The sequence below is a fragment of the Phyllostomus discolor genome, chromosome 8 (genome assembly GCF_004126475.2).
Source record: "Phyllostomus discolor isolate MPI-MPIP mPhyDis1 chromosome 8, mPhyDis1.pri.v3, whole genome shotgun sequence".
Lineage (NCBI taxonomy): Eukaryota > Metazoa > Chordata > Mammalia > Chiroptera > Phyllostomidae > Phyllostomus > Phyllostomus discolor.
The window spans coordinates 18,055,080-18,082,450 of NC_040910.2; the positions used below are offsets into that span (position 1 = coordinate 18,055,080).

General features: G+C 39.5%; 2 protein-coding genes and 1 long non-coding RNA gene across 12 annotated transcripts in view; 2 read left to right on the top strand and 1 right to left on the bottom strand.

Annotated features, from left to right (window-relative positions):
• The window catches only part of LRBA (LPS responsive beige-like anchor protein), a 512,136-nt gene that overhangs the window by 201,075 nt on the left and 283,690 nt on the right, over window positions 1–27,371 (bottom strand). The gene's annotated exons all lie outside the window — the stretch shown is intronic.
• On the top strand, window positions 701–22,037 carry LOC118501937. Its single transcript, XR_004904590.1, has 3 exons — window positions 701–712; window positions 17,007–19,833; window positions 20,064–22,037. It is a non-coding gene; the product is annotated as an uncharacterized LOC118501937 (long non-coding RNA).
• MAB21L2 (mab-21 like 2) lies at window positions 22,618–25,279 on the top strand. The gene has a single exon (XM_028519249.2). The coding sequence runs from the start codon at window positions 23,577–23,579 to the stop codon at window positions 24,654–24,656; it is 1,080 nt and encodes a 359-aa protein (XP_028375050.1). The 5' UTR covers window positions 22,618–23,576; the 3' UTR covers window positions 24,657–25,279.

Here is a 27,371-nt window from a genome sequence, read left to right on the forward strand (position 1 = left end):
ATGTCCTTTTTCAATTCCAACATCTCATCCAAGATACATTACATTTTGTTTTCATGTCAAGTTAGGCTCCTCTGGGCTGTAACAGTTTCTAAGACTTCCTTATTTTTGATGACCTTGACAGCTTGGAGGGGTAATGATGATGCTGTTTGTGCAGTGTCCTTCAGTTTAGGTTTGTCTGATGTCCTTATGGTTGGTCTAAGGCACAGGTGGCAAACACAGGGTCCACAGGCTGAATCCGGCCCTCCACTTTGTTTTACCCAGCCCGGCACCTCGTTTCTACCCAGCAGCAGCAGCACTGAGCTCCTTGCCCCTAGTTAAGGAGTCGTTACATTTATACAGTCTGAAAATTACATTCAGTCCTTTGAAGGCAACCATGAGGCTGATGTGGCCACCAGTGAAAATGAGTTTGACACCCCTGGTCTAGGGTGCTGGGTTTGGGGGAGGAAGACCACAAAGGTGTAGTACCATTCTCATCGTATATCAGCTGATGTCACTGACAGTATTCACCTTGATCGCCTGGCTGTGGCGTATGTCTGACAGGTCTCCACCGCACAGTTCCTTCCCCACTTCGCATGCTATGCTGCACTCTGGGAGCAAGTCCCTAACACAACTCCACCTTCTTTAGGAGGAAGTATCTACAGAAACTAGTTGGAATTCTCCTGTATGGCAGATCTGTCTCTTCTCCCCTATTAATTTATTCAAGTATTTATTTGTATCAGCATGGACTCATGGCTATTTATCTTATACTTTGGATTATAACAGAATTCTAAAATATTTATTTTGCTCTTCAAATTGTTGTAGCTTTGGACATTGCAAGTTCATTCAGTGGGTTGTGTCCCTTGGACAACCCCGTTTTTCTATTTGGTGAGCAGAACTTCCTGGCACTACAAATTTGTTTCAGGCCCACCTTGTAATTCTTCTTCCCAGCCCTAGAATCGGCCACTTCTATAGGAGCCCCGGCTCCTCTTATTGGAGAATGGTACTGGAAACTCAGATCTGGGCACTGGGTATGCTTTTTGCTACTAGAGTGTCATTACTTCTTGACCCTCTCAGCAAAGTTAAAAAATATACATTATATATACTAACCCATATATACATATATTTCCATAAATTATGTCTCTCTATATGCCCATTTGTATCTACATGAAGCTAAATATGGAGTTCACACTGAAGCCTCAGACTCTAATCCAGTGCCACGTGGTCCATTCTAGCCGTTTTATGAGAGGTAGGTTATTTCCAAGGTCTCACTACATTTTACTTATTAATTGCAAAGGACAAAATAACAAATATTCTGGAGAAATTAGACAACACTTACTGATCGATCAATATCGGCATCCAAGGCAGATGGATATCATGTGTCTCTAGATGTAAAACTGAGACACATCACTTACGTAGTATTTCAACTAGATGCATAACCCGAATCTATCATAAAAATAGACAAATTCAGGTGAGGTTTATTCTATTTAAGAAGGAGAACTGTATTCTTTAAAAATGCCAATATCAAAAAGACAGAAAGGCAGAAGAAATATTTCAGATTAAAGGACACTACAGAAATTAAATGTAATGCCTAATCCTAGACTAGATTCTATAGTAAAGGGGAAAAAAATGTTATAAAGAACACCATTTGGTCAACTGAGAAAATGTAAATGGTAGAAGAAAGTATTATTATGTTAATAATAAATTTGGTAACTACTGTAATTATATAAATAACAAAATGTTCCTCTTCTTAGGAAATATATACTGAAGTATTTAGGGATAAAGGATCATATGTATGCAAATGACTCAGGAAAAAATGTGTGCAGGTATACACGCGTACATATTGCACATTATGTGTGTGCATACATATGAACATGTCACACAGGTAAATGTGCGCTCGCATGCATGTTACATATGTGTGCACATATGGGTGTGTATGGGCATGCATGGGTGGTGTGTGTGAACGTGGTGTGCTCGCACATATACGGGTGTGTGTGTGAACCCGTGCACAATGTGTGTGTGTGTACACACTGGTACATGTTGCACATGTAAATGTGTGTGTGTTGCATGTGTGGCTGTGTGTACATGCGGTGTGTATATACATGTTCATGTATATATATATATATATATATATATATGCAAGGGGAAGTGAGCAAATGATAAAACATGGCAAAATGTTAATGGTAGATACTATATTAAAACATGTTCTTTTTTAAAAGAACATATTCTTCATTTCATACAGGCTAAATATATGGCATATATGTGATAAACCTGATATTGTTCATCAGTGAAGCTTGGGCTTTGAGATCTTTTCCAGAAATAGGTACTTTCTCCTGTGACATGCTCTATGACTAAGAGCTGTAAGAAAGCTATCTTTGAAAAACAGGAAAGCTAACTGACCAATATGGAAACCAACTTCTATGATTTCATTAGTGTCACTGGCTGGAAGTGATAACATTACTAATTTCACAGTGTACACAAACACAAATTTCACCCCTTCTTAAAGGGGTTTCCCCAGTTAAATTTATTAAGTCCAAGTAGATATTTAGATAGAACAGTATAACTCAAAGCATTAGCAGTTAAAAGAGTTATAATCAGTGCTATCTGAAACTACAAAAACAATTTTTAAAGAGTGATCCTCTGCTATAAATTATGATAATAAAATTCTTCCTCAAAATTTTGTCATAAATTTTGTATGTTTGAATCTACTCTTCAAATGACAAAACTTTTATCTTGAAATCAGAGAGAAAGAGTTATTCTAGATGAGAACTACTTCTAAACAAGGGGAGGTTTGTAACACTGTATTCCTCTGGTGCAAATACTTCTAAACCACGATGGTATTCTGTGGCAGGCAGGGTAACGTTCCCTCCCAAGGATGTCCACATTCTAATCTCTGGGACCTATGCATATGCTACCTTACATGGCAAAGGGGAATTAAGGTTGCAACTGGAATTAAGGTTGCTAATCAGCTAACCTTAAAACAAGAAGATTAACATGGATTATCCAGTGCACCAAATGTAACTACAACGGTTCTTCAAAGTACAACAGGGTGGCAGAAGTGTAGGTGAGAGTAACGTTTTATAAGAAGCCTCAACCTATGTTGTTGGTGCCTTTGAAGATGAAGGAAGGGACCAGAGCAAAAAAAAAACAACAAAACACACACACACACACACACACACACACACACACACAGGAGGCCCCTAGAACCTGGAAAAGACAAGGAAATAAATTCCCCTCTAGAGCCCCAAAAAGGAATGTGGTCCTGTCAACACCTTGGTTTTAGCCCCGCATGGCCCATATTGCTCAAGCCACTAAGTTTGTGGCAACTTGTTACAGCCGCAATACAAAACTAATACATATACTATTTTGTTTCCCCTTATAAAGTATAATAAACATAATTTAATCTTCAAAGTCAAAGAAAATCCTTATGGGAATTAATCACTGTTTTGAGCAACAACCTATTTACCCCAACCTCCAAGAATACACACAGACGATTCATACCTATGCTCAGAATAAGATTTCCATGTGATCTTTTGACAACAGAGATTTTCTACTACCTACTTACTACTACACTTCGTCCACTGTGAATGGCTCCGTTCTCATCACTCTCCACATCACTAATGATCCCTCGATCCCTACTATTCTCTTTCCTCTTGGTGTCCCCAGTTTAATTCTTTCTTGCTAGTTTAGCTCAGACAGTGTCTCCTGAGTTTCTTGGCTCCTGAGTCAAGACTGCCCTTAAATGCACAAGGCTAAGTCAATGCCTTTTTTTTCCTTGTCTGCAAATCTACCAATCAGCATATAATATTCTGCTCACCTCAGCTTTTCATTGTTGCTGAGTATTCACTGGTTCTTTTCCAAGATAGTTTTCCCCTATTTGCAATCTGAACCTTAAATTTTTCCATAGAAGGCTTTCCACTCTACATGCAAACTGGAGTGGAAAAGCCAGCAGAGACAAAGACAGTGTAGTCACACACGTACTCTCACTGCGATAGGCAGCTGTGATAAATGGCAGTAGACATGCAAATTCATTTTCTCCATACATAGGCAACCTTTCCCACCCCTGTGCTACATATTCTCAGTAAATGTTTAAAAGACAGAGGAGAAAGAAAGCTCTTACTTTCTAACATGAAAGTTAGTGAGAGCAGAGACAACTAAGGAAACAACATAAGCTACATGTAACATCAGAACTGATAATAACACATAATCTGTAATATAGTTCCTAAAATTTATCCATATTCCATACATTAAAGGTTTTCAAACATCATTAAACTGAGAGCTACTAGATGTTCTACACATCCAGCAAGGACGTCCGATTTCCCTGCTGCCCAAAATTAAGTTTGTTTTGAAATAATCTTTTTTTTAACCTTATGACAAATGTGTAAATAAGCCAAGATACATAGACCTTGGCAGTGTAACAATCACAAAACTTACTAATATTAGCAACACATAATGACAAGGCTGAAATACTCTTTAAAAATCTATGTGTCATGTTGGTCACATAAACACTGCAGAGTAGCAGCATGATGTTACGTATGTTTTTTATATAATGATGCTCCTGGTAACTCCAGCTGACGACTTCTCCAGCAAAGTACAACCTGCATATAATAGAATTCTGGCTTATTTCTTTAACATGTAAAAGACAACAAAACATGGGAAAGCCAGACAACCTAAGAGTTATTTTAAAATATTGTACTTTGAAATATGTTTACTTACATGTATATATTTAAATTTACTGAATAAATATTAAGCCAACAATGAAAGAAATTAAACATCCCCAAAAGTTAATCACTATTTATTTACATTGTTTTAATGTTTTGCCCATTTTCTTCAAGTCTTTCTTCATGAATATGACACAACGTCAGCATATATAAAATCATAGCACAAAGATACTTTTGTGTTTCTTCACTTAAAATTGTATCTTTGGAAATACTTTAAATATAACTAATGTCCTCATTATATAAACATACTATTTATATTCTGCTATAAGAACCTTATAAAGAAGGAATCTTATGGTACTTTTATGAGTTCTGACTATTAATTTAAAATATCAGAATTCTATCTGAAATGGTCAAAGGTATAATTCATGAATGAATAAAATATGATTTCATAATGTACAATATGAAACAAAGACTCATTTCAAAATAACAAATTGTACCATTTTAGGGCCTTGTAAGACCTTTCTTCTAATTAAAAACTTATAAATAAACTATTTAAGAAAAGCTTTAAAGTAATTTTAATCTTAAAGGTTTGAGTAAGATCAATAACTGATACTGCCTTCAGACTAAAATGTTTTCAGTAATACAAACAGTATTTAGCATGACAAAATGTTTAGCTAAATATAAACTGACCTTATTGAGTGAGCAAGAACTTGAATAACTAAGTTCTTATAAAATATAGATATGACTTTTTAAAATACACAGAGCATCACAGCACTTATGAAACTTAATGCCATCAATCTCCATGTAAAAGCTGAAATCGAAACAGAAATTGAAATTGATGTCAGTTTACTTCTGAGAGCTTACTATATTTGGTAAACTGCTTCCTCTTTGCTAACACAGTGGTTTCAGTTTTATATAAAGACTCATTATAAGCCACAATGTTTCCTAAGTATAAAATACACAGCTTTTTATTAACTCCATTCCTATCGCTTACAAACAGTCATGGATGTACATACCAATCACTATAAAACCAGATTTAAATTCCCAGCATTTTTCCTAGCACTGACTACATACTGCTTAGGAAATGTCCTAACCAGACTGACAGTTCACACTGCGATCATTGCCTAAAACTTGCATAAAATGCTAACAATGACAACTGTTCTTTGGTCCTCCATGAATTTAAAAAACAAAAACAAAACAAAAAAACATGAGCCAGATAGCTTTTTCTTTCTGCATCATCTAATCACGTCACAACATTTCAGAGTAGGACACACCAAGGTTTTGTCCTCCTCCTGTGAAAACCCACAGAAAAGAAGAGAGCTTTGGCGTATCTTGAGAAGACAAGGATAAGCAGGTTGCAATGGATATCAGTTGGAGGAAAGCAGAATTTAATGAACTGTCACAGACTGCTGCAGAAGGGGCATTAACAAACAAAAAAACACGGCATTGACAGGATACCAATAAATTGCTGATGCTTTAAAATAAACCGTCACCCATCTTTGCAAGTCATGCTCGGCTACTTCCTAGCTTTAGAATAAACCAAGTTATACAATCTATCTGTGCCTTGGTTTCTATACAGATAGGGATAGTAATGGGATATATAACTCATTATAGATTTGCTGAAAGGATGAAGACAAAGTGCCTAGCATAGTACCTGGCACAGGATAAGGGCTCAATATTATTTGTATAAATCTCATTTCAATTGAGTCTTAAAAGACTTTCAGAACATTACCTTTAGAAATCTCACATTAAAAATTTGACTTTGGTAATAGGAAGAAATCTATTGGAAACAGGAAGGGGAAAATTATCAACCAACCTAGGGTATTTATTAAGCATGTACTATGTATCTAGTCATGCCATAAAGCAAATAAAAGATAGTATCTGCCTTTCGATAACTTCTCACACTGGTAAGTTAACAGACATGGATGAATACACGCACAATGACACTGGGCAGACAATGAAAATGAAAACACACATCAAACTGTTTGACACTCCCAGTCAAGATGGCAGCACAGGAAAACACGGCTTGCTCCTCACACAACCGCATCAAAATTACAACTAAATTATAGAACAACGATCACTCAGAACTGTCAGAAGTCGAGCCGAACGGAAGTCTGACGACTACGGAATTAAAGAAACCACATCCATCCAGACTGGTGGGAGGGGTGAAGACCCAGAACAGGCTGGTCCCACATCTACATGTGGTGGATACAAATTCAGGAGGGATATCTCGGGAGCGAGGAGTCCCAGCCCCACGCCAGGCCCCCAGCCCAGGGTTCCAGTGCCAGGAAGATAAGTCCCTAAAACTCCTGGCTATAAAAACCAGTGGGGTTCAAGTTGGTGGGAAAAACTGCTGAAGTCCCAAGCAGTTTCCCTTAAAGAACCCACACACGGACTTACTCAGACTCCCTCCCTCTGAGCTCCAGCACCAGGGTAGCAGCTTGAAAGGCACAAGTGGCATACGGGGAGGAACTGAACTGTCAGGCACAAAGGTGAGAACTGGGGGACAGTCTTCTCTCAGACAGAAAGGTGGACGGAGGCCACTGTCCCTTTCTTGGCCCTCACCCTGCACAGCCTCAGAGCCTGCAGGCTGGTGCCAATCTGAGATTCCAACAACCTGTGTGTCCCATCCTGGAGACCCTCTGAGACTCCATCCCACCCAACTTAGGGGCCCAGCCAAAAAAGCAGGGACCTAGAGACAAAACTGCTCTACCCAGCAAAGATAACATTTAGAATGGAGGGACAGATAAAGTGCTTTCCAGACAAGAAAAAACTAAAGGAGTTTATCATCACCAAACCATTATTGTATGAAATGTTTAAGGGACTTACTCAAAACTATGAACAAAAAAATGCATATCTATCAATAATTGAGTCTAAAACCCAAACTAACCAAACAAGGAGAACTGAAAGAGAGTCAGGTACACAGAGAGTGTTTTGATGGTTGCCAGGTGGGAGGGAGGTGCGGGAGAATGGGCAAAGAGGCGAGGGACTAGGTGCAAACAGGCAGTTACAGAGTAGCCACGGGGATGTAAAGTGCAGCACAGGAAATGGAGTAGCCGAAGACTACATACGCATGACCCACGGACATGAACAACAGTGTGGGGATTGCCTGAGGGAGTGGGGAGTGCTGGGTGGAAGGGGACAACTGTAATAACATAATCGATAAAAAGTCATTAAACAAACAAACAAACTGATACTGAGGATAAGTGGAATATCAACAGAGAGCTCTCTGTGGGGTACTTCATGACAGATGCATGCAAGCCGGCCTGGAAAGACAGAGACTTCAGATTGGTGGTCAGTGGGAAACTAAGTGGAACAGTTAGGGTTTTAAAGATTTTAAAGCAAAAAATAGCATGACAGCTTCTTTTATTCTGTTCCTCTACGTAAAAACCTGTCAAGGGAACTAGAATTGCTGAGTTGCTGAAAAGTCCCCCCACCTTCCTTTGTTCCCTCCTCCTTTCCACATACATGTACTGAACACCCACTATCTAAAGGTAATGCATGAGGTGCTCGGAATAAGAAATCATTTGATGAGGACTACACCTGGTTTAATGAGAAAACCATTAGCGTGCATAATCTCAGAAGAAAACTAACCAAGCTTATTTTACCAGTACGACTTACTTTCTTTTAAAGGAGCAGGTCGTTTTCTCATTACAATTTAAAGATTGTACAGATTCAAGAGTGAATTAAATGGACACATTTATTATATTTTAGAGACACGAGGTCTGTCCAGAAAGTCTAGCCACTGATAACATAGTGAGAATAGTTTGAGCGACATCAGTGTAATTTGGCAGTCAAGGAGAATGGACTGGAATGTACATGTGTGAACAATGACGACTTCGCTGTACTCGTCAGTGGGGGTGGCAGATGCCGTTGAGTGAGCACGTGTACTGTGTGGCCATCACATTCAAAATGACTGAGCAAGTAAAGCAGCGAATCTGCATGAAATTTTACGTTAGGCTTGAATATTCCTCTCCCGAAACTATTTGGATGATGCAGAAGGCTGCAGCTATGGGCAACTGGTGATTGGCAGCTTTTTCATGACAAATTTCCTGCTCATGTATCATGTCTTGTGCAGAGTTTTTTGGCAAAACATCAAATCACCCAGGTGACTCAGTCCCCCTATAGCCCAGATCGGGTGCACTATGATCTCTGGCTTTTCCCAAAACTAAAGTCACCTTTCGAGGAGAACAGACTTCAGACTATTCACGAGATTCAGGAAAATATGACAGGGCAGCTGATGGTGAATGGGAGAAATGTGTGAGGTCCCAAGGTGCCTACTTTGAAGGGGACTGAGGCATCATTGTCTATGTACAATGTTTCTAGTATGTTGTATCTTCTTCAACAAATGTCTCTATTTTTCATATAATATTTCATATTATATGGCTGGATAGCTTCTGGACAGACCTCATATATTCATATCAAAATCATGAATTCTTCGACTCCCTCCAGAGTGCTTGAGTCACTTAAAATATACAAGGTGAAGGAGTTTAGGGACCTGAACATGACTAGAGGTTGGGGACATGAAGAACTATTCTAGAACGGCACATCAGCCCTCAGTTTTAAAATACCACAGCAGTTTTTCCAGATGCCAGAAAACAACAAAAGATTAATCCTGGATTGGAAAAGAAGACAACTAGGTTTCAGCCAGAAGAATATGACTAACCTCCACAAAGGCAATCCAAAATCTGTAAGAAAATGTAACCTTGAGCAAGTTACTCAACCTTCCCGCATCCCAGCGTCTTCAGCTATACAACGGTGATAATACAGAGCACCTACCTCAAAGGGTGGCTGTGAGGATCTGTGACTTAAATGAGCGAAAGCTCTTGGACAGGGCTTGCACACAGTAAATGCCTCATTAGTGATCAATACACCCTGACAAAAGTAAACAGCAGCTCTAAAAACGAGGGAGCACTCCAAAGGAGCACAATAGAAGAACAAGTGGACTGTATGACAGTACAGACCTAAATGTGTTTAAGAAAGGACAGGTAAAACAGAGGTCACACAAAAAATAAGGGTTTAGCTTTAAATAAATATATGAAAAAAAGAAAAATGATTGTGCTTTATGTTTAACAATATTTAAATAACTTCCAATCACTTTACATTACCCTAACGAAAGTTGCATTAATAATAGATAATATACTTCTCGTGATACAGAATGTGGAACCCCATCAATGGTTTGTTCAGCTTGCATAAGTCACAACTGATTGGACACAGTCCCTGTGGGCATGCCATTTCATCCAGGCTGGACGGTTCATTAGTCATAATTACTATAACTGTACAGCAGAGACTGCAGTTTTATCTCATCATACATCTTTGATCAAGCTGCCTCAATTTCTGCTTCATCAGCATGTGAAGTTACATTACTGGAGTTTTCTATTTTCAATCAGTGATTAACACAGATTATGCTTTATATCCAAACATGTATTTGGTCTTCACATTTAACAGTGAGGGCCCAGATCTGACCACCATTTGACCTCTGATATTTCCAAACCTCCTAAACACCATGAATCATCAACTGAAATACAGAATGTTACAGAGAAAATTAAACAAAGGAAAGAACTGACCTGTGTTAAAAGCATAAGATGATTGCACTTATCTAAATTGAGACTAACCATATTTGCTGCAGCTTCTCATTAAACATTAAATCGCACGCCAGAAGAACACATCATACATATTTATTGTTTTGCACTGTCACTTTCGAAAGACTCATACCACAATTAGTGATTCCCTCAAACTATAAGCTACATAAAGAAATTTCCCATGAAGCGTAAAGACAAAGTAATGTAGAAGACGGTTCAAGCAGGTTAAGGAACAGATGGATAATAGATTTCACTTACTTCAGAAAGGGAAATGTTGCCAAAACATGGTTCAAATGCAAAATACTGAATGAAACTGATGTGTCAGGAAATTTTTTCTGCTAAGTTATACTGGAGAACAATAGGGGACTAAAAGGGCCATCTCACTATTTTTGTGCCTCACTATTTTCATGTGCAAAGTGTCCCCACGGTAGGCTGCATGAACAATCATAGTCGACAGTTACATGCAGGCACTGAGGCTGCAAAACTCCCAGAGTAATTAGTGTTGTCTGAATGCAATGACATCTGTGTTCTCATGGTTCTCAAGACATGTCAGGCCAGTAAGATGTATATGAAAAAATATGACAAGCATTGCAAATGCCCTTCTGAAAGGTCTTACACTTTAGGGGAAAGCTGAAGAAATAACACATGTCATCGTCTTTTTGTAACCAATATATTTAAGATTAAAAGATCTAAAAAGATCTTTTGAGTCGTGCATTCTCTTTTTGTAACTAGAAAGTGTTTATTCAGGATTCAGCCCTGCAGAATGAAATAAACCTGATGCAAGTCTGTCTCTTTCTAAAACTTTCTTAACCCAAGTGATCCTAGGCAGTGACAACACATGGGACGTGCCCATTCCTGTAGGTAACAAAATAGGGAGCACGTCTTAGTAACATTGCTTGATTTCTTTACATTCTAATCTGAAAATAACGTCTTTTAGTTACTCGACATAAAATAGTTTCGAATGTGCTGTTAAACGCCTTAGAATTAGGTTTGTGGTCTTCAAATAATAGAGACTGCCAACTGACCGCATAACAAGCCTTTGTTGGAGGACACCTCCTGCGACGGCCCGTCGTGCCTATTGCCTATTGCGGAGCCCTCCCTGCCCGGTCTGTAGCTGCAGTGGGGGCATGCACTTGCTCCAAGAAAGACATTAGTCATCATTAACAGAAGCACTGACACCAAATCTAAGTGCCTCTCCACAATGACCAAGTGGCAATCATCTTTCTCTTATACTGTCACTGCTGATTAGGATTTTCTTTCATGAAAATTTAATTTGTCCCTCTTTCTTCGGCTTTCTTTTTTTTTATTCCTAAAGAAACACTCTATTCAGGAAAGACTGCAAATATAGTCAAAGGAGCTGTACCTGCAATGCAGCTGAAAATATAAAGGATTCGCAGTTAAATGTTTTATCTAATCCAACAGAAAAGCACAGATGAAGTGGATGATTAATAAAGAGGGGGAGACTGATTCTAACAGGACTCTTGCTTTAACCATCTGTAAGCCTCAAAAGGTGACTAATTCAAGAAATCTGAATAAAGGTCCCCTAAAAATTACATAACCCCCAAGCTTCCTTAAAACTAAGATGACAACATTCAATAGTAGCCATCTTTCACTACATTTCAAAATTATATTCTCTGTTCCTTAGAATAAAAGATGGGCATTCATACCGACATATCACTGCAAACTTAAGAAAACGTTTAAGCACCCACAGTGTGTGCATTACCAGTGCACGTTAACCTGCTGGTTAGGGTTTTTTTGTTGTTTTTTTTTTAAAGGAATTTCCAGTCTCAATTGCATTGGACGAATGAGAATGATTCATGTATGTGGTCGTGCAGGGTGCTCTGCAGCGAGATGATGCTAGACTTAAACTCTGGCTCTGTGCAACATCACAGTGTTAAACAAGATATCACAGTGATAAGTTATTTAAGGAAGTTTTAAAAAACATTTACTTTTCTGTTTTATTTCAATTTGTTTAAAGTTTTCAAAAAATGTAAGCATGTGATAGTTTGCAAGGAACCTGGTACAAGCGAAACTCCCACTTCTAGTTATAAATATTATCTTCTCTTTACGTTACTTATGTTTTGTAGCAAAATAGAGGTGGGTTTAAATTTAAAATCTTAAATTATTTCATATCCTTTTAGAACATGTGTACTTTTAGTCAAAACCTGTTACTCTTTTGTGTTTATGTGAACATAAATTCTATCTTTAAACGTAAATATCCATACGAAATGTTTCTAAAACAAAAATCAGCCTCACTTCTTTTTAAATCCAGAAGCAACAATAATTCATCAAACTTTAATCATTAAATGCTCTATTCCTGACTATTTTATTGTGGAAGCAATACAAAATGAATTTGAAGGTCAAATAGCAACTGCTTGGTGGCTAATACATCAAATTTACAAATGGTTCAAGTTATTTGTTCTACTTAAAATTTGCCTGCAGTGAAAACATTTAACAGGAGATTAGAAATTAAAAATGATTTTGAAGGGCACTTTCTAACTGCTGAACTTGTATAACAGGAATATCATGATTAAAGAAAGGTCTAATCTAAAATAAAAGCAAAACTAAACCATAAGAAACTACCTTAATTAACCTTATAGAGTATCTTTATAGCTGATTGGCTCCCTTATTTCTTCACTAAGTAAATATGCTTCCTAAATTCTCAAAAGCTTAAAAGCAAACTCTGATTCTCAGAGTTGCACAGACTGTCCAAAACAAAACTTCAAAAACTTACAATATAATTACTGTCTTGCCAGGTCCAGTACATGTTCAAGTAGAGAAGTTTAGCTGTGTAACTTCCACCCCTCAACCTAAACCTCCAAGTCACTTGTCAGTTAAAGGTTGGGCGATTTATTGACCGCCTCTGGATGCATACTGTCAGTGCTGAAGGAAATATGAGAGAGGGTTGTCGCTACTGTTCTGGAGCTCATTGATAATGACATACCTGCCTCTGTCACCCATTACCCATACTACAAACTACTTAGACCTAACTGAAAAATCAATAGTCTACTTGCACTGGTTCCTGTGGCTGCCTCCTTTGATTGTCAGCTCCTGTCTAGGGTCAGCACTTACATGAAAGGGGCTGTGACTGCCTGATGCTTTCAGGACAACCTAACGATATGAAACTAGCCAACAGAACAGTAAATTCTGTCTCCATGCCCTCCTCATCAATTAGGCTTTGACTAGGCTTGCCTGTAGAAACCTGACCTTTTAAGTTTAGGTGAATATGGACTAGTCGAACACACCATTGCCCTCAGCACTGAGCCAGGAAATCTACTGACAGGTTAAACAAAACAGAAGGTTGTAACTGTCATAATTTGCATTGCACTTTCACGCCAACAAGGGTGTTATCAGTAGGGGCAAGCCCTGGAACACACAACTCCAGCACCCTTAAGCCACGCCACTCATAAATTTTCAAGTGAAGTGAGATAAAACATAAATTCACAAATAGCAATGCATTTCTCATCTCTTAGTCTTTTAGGTTTGCACTTTGCAAACCCACGGAGTGTCCATCAACAAATCTCTCAGTGGTCACCTGGCTCTTCTGTTGCATTAACGAGGAACTTTCCATGAACACGACATAGAAGGAAAAATAACTATGCCAAGTGAAAAACTATTTTAAAAAGAATTAACAATACAGAAGACAGACTGATTGAGCTGTGTCTCAAAAGGAGAACTAGGTCTTAATACAAGGTCTTTCCCTGCCTCACTTCCCTCTTTCCAGAAACATCCACAAGCCTAGACAATAAGTTACTGCATAAGTGAAGAGAGGTGTTGAAATTATTTCCTACCATGCTACTCTGATACAGCATCTTTTACAGTTTGAGGGAAAACTAGGAACATCTGTAAAATAAAAGATGTTAACACTTTTATGCTTGTCAGATCTTCTGATGAAAACAAGAGAAAAGCATGAGAAAGCAGTATAAAACTTTACGTACTTTAGTGACTCGTTTTGAAAACCATTTCCCTGCTTGGATCTATCTTTTACCACAATACGAATACAGTAATGTTATAGTTGCTTAGAGCAATGCCATTTCTCTAAGGAGAAGACTGATAATTACCATTTTTAAAAATTGTTCATTGTGAACTTCAATTTTTTTTTGGCTTCGAGAACAGACTCATAGATGGAGAGCAGGTGACAGCTAGTGGGGGTGGCAGTCAGGGAGTGGAGGGACTGAGCGAAAAGGAAAAGGGGCTCATGGACATGGACAACAGTGTGATGACTGCTGAGAGCAGAGGGTATAAGGGGACTAAATGGTAATAGGAAAAATGCAGTGAAGATTAAATTAAAAATAAAAATGCATGTTTCCCACCCACAAAAGAGAAGATTATTTACAGAATACCGAACTTTAATGAAAATGCCAGAAACACTGAGAGTCCATTCAACATTTAAGAAAAAAACATTCCTCTTAACCTTGTGGACACCTTTATACAATGTTTTCCTATATATACAAGAATACACAGCCTGATTTGTTCTTCTATTTTATGACCTAATGCATATCAACAATAATCATTACACTCTTAGAATTTATTTCAGTTGCTGCCTGGTTGTCCCTCACAACAGTCTACAATCCATAATTTGTCATTTATTTTCCTTAAATCTAAAGTATGAAATATGACCATCTGTAAGCTTATTCTTTTTATGACTTTTAATGTTAAAAAAATTTCATGTACCAATAAAAAAGTAGTGAAGTCTAAATTTTTGCAGAAATATTTCTGATTTGAAATCAACTAATAAGATGTAAACAACTTTACTCAAGTTGTGGTAGGATACTGAAGATTTCTCATCTAGAAAAGGTAGGAAAAACTCCTCATCCATAGCCCCATTTTACAACGGAGAAAACAGTGAGTAGAGACAGTCAGTTGATCGAGTGACGTGCCCAGTAGTAGCAAGCTGGGACAAAAATGCAGGGCTTTCCCCGCCCTGGACTGACTCACGCTCTTCACACACGGCCATATTGTCTCCCTTTATTTTATCTACCCATGCTTGCATGGGTAGATAAAAGTTACATGATAGCAACAACCTTCCATTTTTAAAAAGTACATAGCTTTGTATAATTGATTTGAATTGATGCTACAATTTATAGAAAGTTTTGACTAATTTGCAGAAAAGATTAGAAGATTTGTAGAGCATTTACCCAACAAGGTACCATAGAGCAACAAACTATTAGAAATAGCAGTTCTAATTAGGTCTGCTTGGAACCTTTTACTTATCTAATATGATGATTAACTGTGCATCTGGTAGCCTTTCAGGTCCTTTGTGTGCACCTATCTGATAGCAAAGTGAAAGGGCATGGATAGTGTCTGTCCCAGCAAGCAAATCATGTGAAAACAGTCATAGCCATAGATCAAAGATTTTTCACTCCAGCCAGGCTGATTTAAACCTACTCACCCAGGTTTTGTCTAGAGACAAAACCAGTCAGTAAATAAGAGAATGGCTCTTTAGGACCCCAAGATAATAAGGGAAGATAGAAAGAAAAAACTCAGAAAAGAAACAGACTGGCAGAACCTTGATAGACACAGGCCAAGACAGCTGTTTCACATCCTAGCTTTTCTTCAGACGGTCAAGGAAAAGTGTTCATTCCTTAGATCATCAAATACTATTTCACTTGCGCCACGCAGGTACCTTCTAGGCCTAGATCGGAGCCAGTGAAGGACTTCTGTTGTTGTTTAACCACCGCAAGGAACCAGAGAGACCTCTCAGCACATCATTTTTACTCTGACTCACAATGAAGGAAGGAAGGAACAGGCTAAATTTTTAACATTTCCATTAAAAAAAAGTCCTCTAAAAATCTCCTGAAATCTTAGAAGATCGATTCCAAATTACTACTACTAATAATAGTACAGATGAAGCAATGAAGAACCAATATATTTTAAAATAAGCTAAGATGTTTAAAAGGGCTAGTTTTCCTAGAGAATAATAAAAAAACTACCAATAGGATATGCTTAACAGATAATTTTAAACACAGATCCATAAAATGTCTCAAATAACCGAAAAGAAATACAGAATGCAATGCCAAGCCTTACATTTTGAACTCAGCACCGCCCAGGACTGGCACAGCCTACTACACCCCTGGTCTCAGGCACCAGCTCCATAAACGTCTGGCACTGATCACAGGAAAAGTAGAAACGGGAGCGGGGGTGGCTCTCAGATCTGAGGAAACACGTTCCATTTGTGAGGCAGTGGTAGTAGCTTATAAAACAAAGGATATCACACCTTCTCTAAACCTTAGAATTTGGATTTAGCGTCAAGTTCAATATTGGCCAACTTTCCTATCTATCTTCTATAAGTGATATCAAAAGACCAGTAAAATTTGGTTCTATAGGTGGAAGAACAACAAATAAGAACCCACAAATTATACAACCATTCTTCAAATAGCTAAGAACTGGCTCTACTAAAAGCGCCTTCTCATTTGTTGGAAAATTATAGTTGAGTTATGAAAACCAAAGTTACTTGACAGGTAAAATTTAATATTTACCTCATAGTACATTAGTAAGTTCAAATTGTTAAAAAGAAAAGAAGGAAGGGAAGAAGGAAGGGAGGAAGGGAGGGATGGAGGGCGGGGAAGAAGGAAAGGATCTTATTCTAACTTTTCAGAACAACTATATACGGAAATTAAACAGGTAGAACTCAAAAATGTATCTGAACTGAGAAAAAGCTAAATGATTTCTTGGGAAGGCCAAAAGACGTATACCAATGTAAGTGACACTATGGTAAGTTCAATGCAACACCTTCTGAAAAATACCTGCTGAATTAATTTGAATTTTCTTAAACTTCATATCCTAGTTCAATCAGGCTAGAAGCTGTTTACTTCCATTGTCCTGAGTACAACTTCTTTGCTCTATCATTGTACATTCTGATACGATCAAATTCTGTATAACTTAATAAAGTACTCATATATACAGTTGTTGTTCAACTTTGGAAAAATTCACATATTATACTCTGAAGTTTCTCATCCTACTAAAATAAGAATTAGATCTGTAAAAGTCTAATAGGTATAAATGTCAATAATCATATATATTGTGCAAGGTGAACTTAAACACAAAAGTACATAGAAGTATTTTTTCCCCATACAGTTTGATAGGCTTACTATGCAAAGTTAAAGCTGTTACTTTTACCTGACAGAGCCTTATCTTAAGTTCAAATTGTTCAAGTGAGAACAATAATATTCTTGGGTTACCAATCAAAGAGATTACAAGGTTTGTTGTTGTTGTTGCTGTTGTTGTTGTTGTTGTTGTTAAGCTGTTTTGTTAGGGGGAAAAAAACTTGTTTCAGCATTTCTGATCATTTAAATTTAACAAGCACCGCAAGTGATCTGTTCAAAGAAAGTATTGTTACTGATTATTTTCTAGATTGATTCCAGAATAATAATCATCAATAGCTTACCAACAGTTTCTGTGATACTTCAGAGTTTGGGAAAATTAGATCATTTGACAGGATTTTTCAAATGTGGTTTTACTTTGATTCTCAATACAATGCGAACAGGACCATTCTGACAGGGCTGCTGTTAAAGCTTCTTACAGATATTTTATTATAATTACTTGAATAAAATATCATCAACTAATACACTAATAAATTGGGTTAGTTTCTTTCTGTTTTGATTGGAATTTTAAATTCAGAAAATTAAACAGTTGTTTTCCCATTTATATTTTGACAAAAAAAAATTCTTTCTAAAAAATCAAGTATTTTTACAAATATGTTGAATCATTAAGTATATAAGAACCAAAAATTTAGCAATTACATAGATGTTTCAAAGTTAGACTTTAGAGGGTAAGGACCTACACAGGCAAACATGTGGTCCTTTGTTTTCAAAAAAGTACCATTCCTTCAGTTGGGCTTTTAAAGTCAGTAATCTGATTAGTTTTGAATACTTAAATGTTTTCCTAGAAAACAATATCAACATCATACAATCTAAAATCTGTATACTCTTCAGTAAAGATTACTGAAATACTATATGTTCTCTCTATAGATAATAAAATAATGGATATCATTTTACTCTCAATGATATGATAAAGTAGAAAATGCACTGAAGTTTTAACTCAGTAAATATACGTCTAAGTGAAGATCAACAGAAAATAAAACCGTTTAAGGATTCTGTATTCTCTGGAAATGTAAACAGGATTAGAGCTGTCAGATGCACAGAAGCACTGCCTTCAGCCATTAGTTTGGTTTTGCTCCTGGGAAACACAACGTGAATGACTGCATCACTCCTTTCCAGATCCATACATTCCCTCCAGCAGCTCCAGCTCCATCAGAAGTGCTGGAATGCACAAAAATGACAGGCAGAGAGCACTCGTTTTCTTTTTTTCTCTCATACTGTTTGCCTGTAAATGGAAGACAGGGTTCTTTCTCAGAGCATTTGAGCTGAGGCTCTTTAAGTCAACTGCTGAAGGAAAATATACCCGAATTCTCTGTGCAAGACAGTAGCACAACTGGACTGTTTCCTTCCAAGGAAAAGACTGAGAAATCAAATACTGTATTATCTTAGAACAGAACAGAACAGAGCATTCGCATTCTAGCATGATGGCCTATTATTCTTCAATTAGGAGTATTTTCAGTTTTTTAGGTATTCAGTAACTCATCACCTTAGTTTAGCACCATTCAAAGAGCACCCAGTTCTGCTTCTAATTTTACATATATAAAGGCCCCCAAATTCAAATATACTGATTTTCTTTTGAAAGTATCTTATTGTATAGTTACAATTTTTGTTTCCAAGTTTCTGACTTGTGTGTTTCACTACAAGAGGAAATTCAATTACTAATTAAAAGTTTATTTAACCATGATCAAGTGAAAACAAAATGAAATGTGCAATCTGGCCATTCTCCTGGAGCTTACACATTCACATTTTTTCAAAACACCTAGCACAGTAATTGCTAAAACTTGACTCATTTTGTAAGGATACAGGAAATTTTCAGGCTACAGTTTAAACACACATATTTTAGTTTGCAGTAACTAAGAACACCCCACCTCTGTTTCATCATCTGAGGTCTCATAAAATGCTCCTAACGTAATGATGATGAAGGTAGAGGCTGGAGAAGTCTAAAGGTTATGGACATCCAGAAACACAAAACAAAAGTCACATCCCGGGTGCCCCCCTCTTTGCAGGAATGTCTGCAGCCAGCCCAGCATCACACACAAGTCTGGGCAGAAGCGTGCTGATGTTGGCACTGCCTAAACCAAACAAACAAGATGTTTAACAGTCAGATAAAATGTCCTGCAGCCTCCCTAATGAATTTGTCAAGGACCATCAGAGTTCGCTCCCCCTCTTTTGCCTCATTAACTCAAGTATGATGAGACGGATTATAACAAGAGAATACAGATCAATCGGTCTGAAGACTTGAAGTGGCTTTTAGCCTCTAGAGTTTCTTTCTCTCACTTGGTCTCCTTTAATAGAATACGCTATCTCCTGCAGAAGGGGCTGCCACTTCGTTTTAATACACCATCAAGGAGCTGCTGATGGACTTCTATACTAACATACATAAAAGCAGAGGTGACAGGGGCTCTTCAATTACAGCCTCCTCGGATACCGTTTCCCCCTTCAATTATTCAACCAGAGGAAGAAGGATCCGCGCGCGCACACAGCAGAAGCAGCTCTCCGAGCAGAGGAGCCAGAGTGAGCTGCGATGGGGGAGGGGAGCGGGAACCAGCAAGAGGGAGCATTATTTGCTGAAAGTGTTTAAGTTTATTGCTCGAATGATGTTTCTAATTAGTACCGCGACAATAAATTAAAGTCGCCTTTGTTTAACTGATTTATTATTTACTAGAGCATCTACCTTAGACAGGGTAAATTGATAATGAATTGTTTTTAAATCAAAACATTTGTAACGTTTTGTCATCCCTCAGCCTCTGTTGTAAAAGTGGAGAAACGCGGGGACCAGGGTGCAACGAAACTTAGTTGTGCTTGACAGAGCCGAGAGGGGAGGAGTAGGGTGTCAGGCTCTGGTGGCGAGAAGATCGGAGTGGCCTGGGCAGCCCCAGTCCAGTAGAGAAGGCACGGACTGGGTCCCTCAGCGCCTACTAGGGAACCCGGGACGGCGGGCGGCCGAACCGAGGTCTTGAGAATGGACTTCTGCAGTCAACCCGGGCCTTCTCGCAAACACTCATTCCCAGGGACTTCTCTGGCCGCACCAGCCCACGAGTGAGGCCGCTGGCAGAGGCGAGGAAGAATCGGCCAGCCGGAGGGTTGGGAACGAAAAGCTTTGCACCCTCAGGCCCCGCCAGGAGTCTCCGCCCAGTTACTGCCCTGGGGAGAAGCTGCTAAGGACCCTTTCGAGGCTGGTCACACAACTCCCGGCACCAAAGCGCCTGTCCTGCCCAGTACTATTTCCCAGGGCTCCGATGTGACCCATGGGCAATAGCCGGGTTACCGACAGAGTCTGGGCTTCCCACAAGCACGAAATCCTGCAGACGCCGTGGCTCACGATCCTCCCGCAGCCAAGCATTCCCCCCACGAGGGCTGGGGTCCAGAGGCCGCCCCAAGTCTCTGCCACTCCCGATGAGTTGACTACAGCTCTGCGTCGGAGTTTGCAGTGTGCTTACTTCCAACTATCCTTCCCAACTCCTGGCCACTGAAGACAGATTCTAGGAACATATCCGACTTGACTTTTTATTTAAAGGGCCTCATAGTTCTTTGTAAAGGGATTTAGGGCAATGAGAGTGAGTGGGTGACAAGGTACCGGCAGTCCCCAGCAGCTAAGTAAGGAAGGACTAAAAGGTCCAGGGGTCTGACATCAAGGAAGTGGAGAGAAATAAACTTCACTTATGCAATTGAATGCAGGTTCACCTGGTCCAGCTTTAAGAGAGCAAGGCAAGCTCTCCCAAGGGGTTTTGCAAAAGTGGCATACCAGGTTTTGCAAAATGAAGTCTTCCACAAAGGGCTTCCTAGAGTTTTACTCTTAACAGCATCACCAATGAATAGAATGTCCCAAATCTAACTAAAATTATCCTGTCTATTTGACTTGTCTTAAAAAGACACAGAAACCAGGCAGACACCCAAGGTTCAAACGTAAAGCCTCAATACCAAGCAAATCACAAACACTGTTGAAGCTTTTTCATCCGAAAGCACCGAAAGGCTACAAGGGGTCCAATACATATACTAAAAGCATATGCATGTGTTTCACTGAAATGCCAAGGGAGGAGGGAAGCCATCTGTGTAATCAATAACAGGATAGTTATAGATTTTTGCAGCAGTGAAGTCTTTTAAAAGCAAAAGTCAATTATGAAAATAAAATAATTTTACAAGTGAAACTGTACTGCTTGACAATATGTTCAAAATTTGATTTACCACACTGACATTTTAAGAAAACTTTAACTTAGGTTCAAATTTACTTCCCTTCATTTTTAAGTTTAAAACATTTTTAGTGGCTTATTTTAATTTAAACATATATACAACAAATGCTACCATCTATAAATGTGCACCATCTCTCAAAACTTAAACGTATTTTCTTATAACTAGCTAGTCCTTGTAACAATAAAGTACTAGCATTAAGTATTATCTGAATCTTAATTATGAAGCAATAATGATCAAGCAAGGTGTTTGCACTACTCTTGTCCTGCCCCGTTTTCAACATATGGAAACTACTGAAGAGAGATTTATAGTCATAAACCCTCACCCCATATTCACAACTCACCCCCCCCCCCCCACCGCTCCTCATAGATAGCAATTGCTCTGGCTCTGGGCAACGATGGGGAGGAGGAGGGAGCAAGACTCTGTGGGAAGAGGAAATATAGAAAATGTTAGGTCCTTTCTCAAATTCAAGTGAAAGTAATTTTGTTAGAGTTTGCATCTTCTTCAAATGTTGATAGAAAAAAAAAAAAGTGAACCTGTCTGAACCACTGCTACTCCCCCTCGCGTCACTCCAGTCATCTCCAGGACGTCCTTCCTATACAGCCTCTTTCTCTTCCTTGCCACTGATAAGGGAGCAGGTTAGAGAAGAGGGGGCTGTAAAATGTGTATGAGTATCTGACTTCTTCTATCTCCTCCTATTTTCTTACTTCTCTCTCTCTACTCCCTTTCTTTATCAAGCGCAGCGGTGGCTGCTACCGTGGGCCAAGCATGCCTGTCTTCTCTCTCGGATTGGCTAAAGCAGTGACAGCTTGGATAGCGATTGTAGGAACTGAAGCTCCACCCCCCTCATGATGGCCCTGGACCATTCATAAACTAAATAACTCCAGGAAACGGCAAGGGAGAGAGAGAGAGAGAGAGAGAGAGAGAGAGAGAGAGAGAGAGAGAGAGAGAGAGAGGAGAGGGGGGGAGAAAGAAGAGAGAAAGAAGGGGGAGATAGAAAGAAGGGAAAGAGAAAAACAGAGAGGGAGGAGGGAGGGAGACAGAGGGAAAGAGGGAGGGAGCAGAAAGAGATTAGAAGGGGAGAGAGAGACGTCGGAAAGGAGGAGGGAGAGACACTCAGAAAGTGGAATCTGCACAAGCGACCTAAAGGGGGAGGAGAAGAAAAACCCTAGAATCGTTATAACTAAACCCCAGATGCAACGCAAGCGACGGCTTCGTCACACTAAACTAGATTTTGTGAAGGCCAAAATTATAAATTACGAAGCAGAAATGAATATCAAACAACTTCCAGCGGTTTGCACCTAAAGACAAGAAGAACCCACTGCAAACAAACAAGCCCAGTCTGAACAACGCCTCCAGTAGGAAAAGAGGAACACCGCTACCACACGACCCCCTGAGAGGTGGCCGAACCGACACGCCGAGAGTGCGAGGCATCTCTGCAAACCTCCGAGGGTGCCGCGGACGGAGGTGCACTTCGCTGCTCTCTGGACATTAATTACACCCTTCACCTTCCACCTGGGGGAGGGCGAGGAGAAGGCACTCACCTAAGCTGAGTGAAGAAGTCCTACCAGCGTGGGAGAGAAGTTTAAGAATGAAACACTAAATGTTTCACTTTTATTTTTAAATTTACTTTGGCACTTACAAGACCGCATTTCCAGATTTCTGGGCAATCTCGGCTGCAGACATCTTAGCCTAACCGCTTGGTAACCTGAATTTTTCTCTCACCTTCGGTATTTTCCCCCTTCCCTTTACCTCCCCCTGCAAGCACATCTTTATTTCACATATCAAGGGAAAGCAAAAACGGTCTCCGCAGGTACTTTTCTTTTTCAAAGATCACTTTTTTTCCCCACATTTCCTGGAGAAGAAAAAGAGGTTTCGGAAAGAGAAGAGAAAGATCAGGCCGGCTGTAGCATCGGCGGGTCAGCCCAGGTGGAAAACAACAGTGAAGTGGGGCTTAGGGGGAGCGCACCGCCTCTTTCGCAAGCCGCAGGGCCACCACCAGTGCGTGAGCCTTGGATCCCTCAACGTATTGCGAGACGCCGGTGTATAGCCCGGACCTGTGCCCCAACATGATCGCCGCTCAGGCCAAGCTGGTTTACCAGCTCAATAAATACTACACGGAGCGCTGCCAAGCGCGCAAGGCGGCCATCGCCAAGACCATCCGAGAGGTCTGTAAGGTGGTCTCGGACGTGCTAAAGGAGGTGGAGGTGCAGGAGCCTCGCTTCATCAGCTCCCTGAGCGAGATCGATGCCCGCTACGAGGGGCTGGAGGTCATCTCGCCCACAGAATTCGAGGTGGTGCTCTACCTAAACCAAATGGGCGTCTTCAACTTCGTGGACGACGGCTCCCTGCCCGGCTGCGCGGTGCTCAAACTGAGCGATGGTCGGAAGCGGAGCATGTCTCTCTGGGTAGAGTTCATCACAGCGTCCGGCTACCTCTCCGCGCGCAAGATCCGGTCACGTTTCCAGACGCTGGTCGCTCAGGCGGTGGACAAGTGCAGCTACCGGGATGTGGTCAAAATGATCGCGGATACCAGCGAGGTCAAGTTGCGCATCAGGGAGCGCTACGTGGTGCAAATCACCCCGGCGTTCAAGTGCACGGGTATCTGGCCTCGCAGTGCGGCACAGTGGCCTATGCCTCACATCCCCTGGCCCGGCCCCAATCGGGTGGCGGAGGTCAAGGCCGAAGGGTTCAATTTGCTCTCCAAGGAGTGCTACTCGCTGACCGGCAAGCAGAGCTCCGCAGAGAGCGATGCCTGGGTGCTACAGTTCGGGGAGGCTGAGAACCGCCTGCTGATGGGCGGCTGCCGAAACAAGTGTCTGTCGGTGCTGAAGACGCTGCGGGACCGCCACCTGGAGCTGCCTGGCCAGCCGCTCAATAACTACCACATGAAGACGCTGCTGCTGTACGAGTGCGAGAAACACCCGCGGGAAACGGACTGGGACGAGGCGTGCCTGGGCGACAGGCTCAATGGCATCCTGCTGCAGCTCATCTCCTGCCTGCAGTGTCGCCGCTGCCCCCACTACTTTCTGCCCAACCTCGACCTTTTCCAGGGCAAGCCCCATTCGGCCCTGGAGAGTGCTGCCAAGCAGACCTGGAGGTTGGCCAGGGAAATTCTCACCAATCCCAAAAGCCTGGACAAACTATAGGGTGCTGGGGACTGCTTGAAAAGCGACACAAATGGGAATGCTCTCAGCTACCCAACACACACACGACCAACGGCGGAAACTCCGGACACAAACTTTTACTGTCAGCCACCTGAAAGAAACAGCCACCACGCAGCAGACCTTCCTGAGCTCACAAGCCAACAAAAGAGAGCAACCAACCACCAAACCAAAACACACAAAATCACATTCTTGCACAAAAGTGATCGTTTTCTTCCAAACAATGTGAACTTAAAAGGTCACACAAAAGAAGCAATCGGGCTTTGCCACCACAAAATGAAACCTAAGGTACATTTTCAAATCAACGTATAGTAGTTTTTCTCCCTCTCTCCTTCTCTCCTTTTCTCTCCTTTCTCCCTTTCTCCCTCTCTCCCGCCCCCCTTTCTCTCTGCCTCATCTCATTTTGTTTTGGGTTGCCTGAATGTTGTCACCAAGTGAAAAAAAAAAGTATTTAATTATATGTAAAATTTTTCTTTAAAAAAAGTTTTTGCTGATGTTAAATGTATCTCAGTGCCAATGTCAGATTGTGCTCGTCCCTCTTGCACCTCTACCCTTGCCCTAAGCAGTCTTGTTGAAAACAGTAATAAAAATATTACTTTACATTGTAATTGACTGTTTGTGGATTGTTCTTAAATGAAGGCAGGTGAGATCACATTTACAATTTACAATGTAAAGATGTGAATTTGAGGAGCTAAATACAAGAAGCTGCCATTTGAACTCTAATTTGCAAATACAGCACATTTTGTACATTTAACCAAATTCCCACCAAAATCCTTAGAAAAGAAAAAAAATTTTTACCCAATTATATATGTCTGTTCTACAGATTTTAAGATTAAAAGTAATATTTTCTTTCACATCTGAAAAAAACAAATTTAAGACAAAAAAAACAGTTCACATTAAAATTTAAGAGATTTGCTTTTTATGCCATAATTTCACAATTTCCACTCTAACTCTGAAATGCAAAGGAAATATTTATGGATCTTTTCTGAATAGTTAACACAATCAGTTGACACTTTTCCTTAAATCATTTGTTCCCTTCAGGTTTTAAATAATAAAACTTAACAGTTAAATCAACCACACTGAAAAAGAATAAAATGGTTATAGCAACATTCCTTTTCCTAGCAGATGGTTGATGTGAACAATCCAGATTTATGAATTACCTCAATTTTTTAAATGGCTTAGTTACAAATACCAAAACTATGGTCATTTAAAAAATAACTCCCAGAATTTCTCAGAATTATTCTGAAGCTCCTTATAAGCAATTTAAACAAAAAAAAAGGTTTTGATATAATTTTAATGACCAAAGGAATATTTTCAAGAATTTACACATAGGAAAAGTACTTTACTACTCTTTCTGCCTTCCTAAGGTAACAATCCAATGCACTCATTACATTTAAACTTTAGGAAAGATTTCTTTTTAATATAAAGAAAATAACCGATTATAAAATAAAATAATTGGTAAAACTGAAAGTGTCCAAAGGAACTGGTTTGTCTTCTTTATATTGGAGGCAACTCTGTACTCCATTAGCTATGCTAATGATGAGGCACAGGTACAGAATATATGTCAGATGTCACCCTTTAATATGTAAAATGTATTCTTTAAATGAGCCCAGTGTTTAATTTGTTCAGAAAACCCATGAGTGAGAGATATACAGAAAATTGTTCTAAAAGAGCAATTTTAAAGATGAGAGGAAGAGTGGGGGAGGGATGAGCAGCAGGGCCTCAGAGATGGAGGAAAAACAAGGAAGGTGCTCAGGGCTCTGCCTCCTGGTTCACTGGAAGAAACAGGCTTAAGTCACAAGATTCCCTGGTGAAAATTCCCTCGTGAAAATAGTGCTGGGTTAGAAATATAAACTTTGATCTTATCAGTTCTGAAATCATCTCCACTCCTTCGACCTATGTTATGTGTTTTTCTTGTCTCTCTTCCTGTACGTGTAGGACAAACTCAGGGGGGAAAAGTGGCTCAGGCAAATACACTACCTTTTTAATAATAAAATGAATTTATTCTCTGGGGAAAATGTTCTGATTTTTAAGAACATTATCAAGCAAGTAATAGGTGCTTCCATTTACAAAGAAATAATTAAAGGTCAGTGTATAGTTTAAAAGATAAAAATGGTATCTTAAAATGACCATGTTTTCACTCTCAAAAGTATTTACAGCATTAGACATACTTCCCTCCAGTTATCCCAGGGAAAGTTTTTAACTCTTGACAAGAAGAAACAAAAATTCCCCAAATGCAGTATCTTTTTTCCCCTCATTTAATTTACTGAAACTAAAAAAGAAAAGTACTGCAGCAAGACAAGTGTCCTCATGACAAAATATGTTAATAAAGTATTCATGTCTATTCAAAATCAAATATAAATATATATATATTTATATATAAATTAGCCTAAGTTTTGATTTTTGTAATATTAAGCAGGTTGGAGTGGTACAAAACAGTTTCTGTGATTAAGGCAAAAGATCCCTATATTGCCCATGCAACAAGGGAAAAAATTACTTTAATGATGCTGCACAAAATAAGATCAGAGAGAAATATGTTATAACTTCCCCCAAAGGAGTAAATAACTTTAAAGTGCCTAATTACAAAGACTGGCAAAGATTCTAACATTGAGTACGATACTTAGATACCTTTAAATCACAATTTAGATTTTAAGCCATGTATGCCCAAAAGCGTAGAATATTCTGAGTCAAATTTCAGCT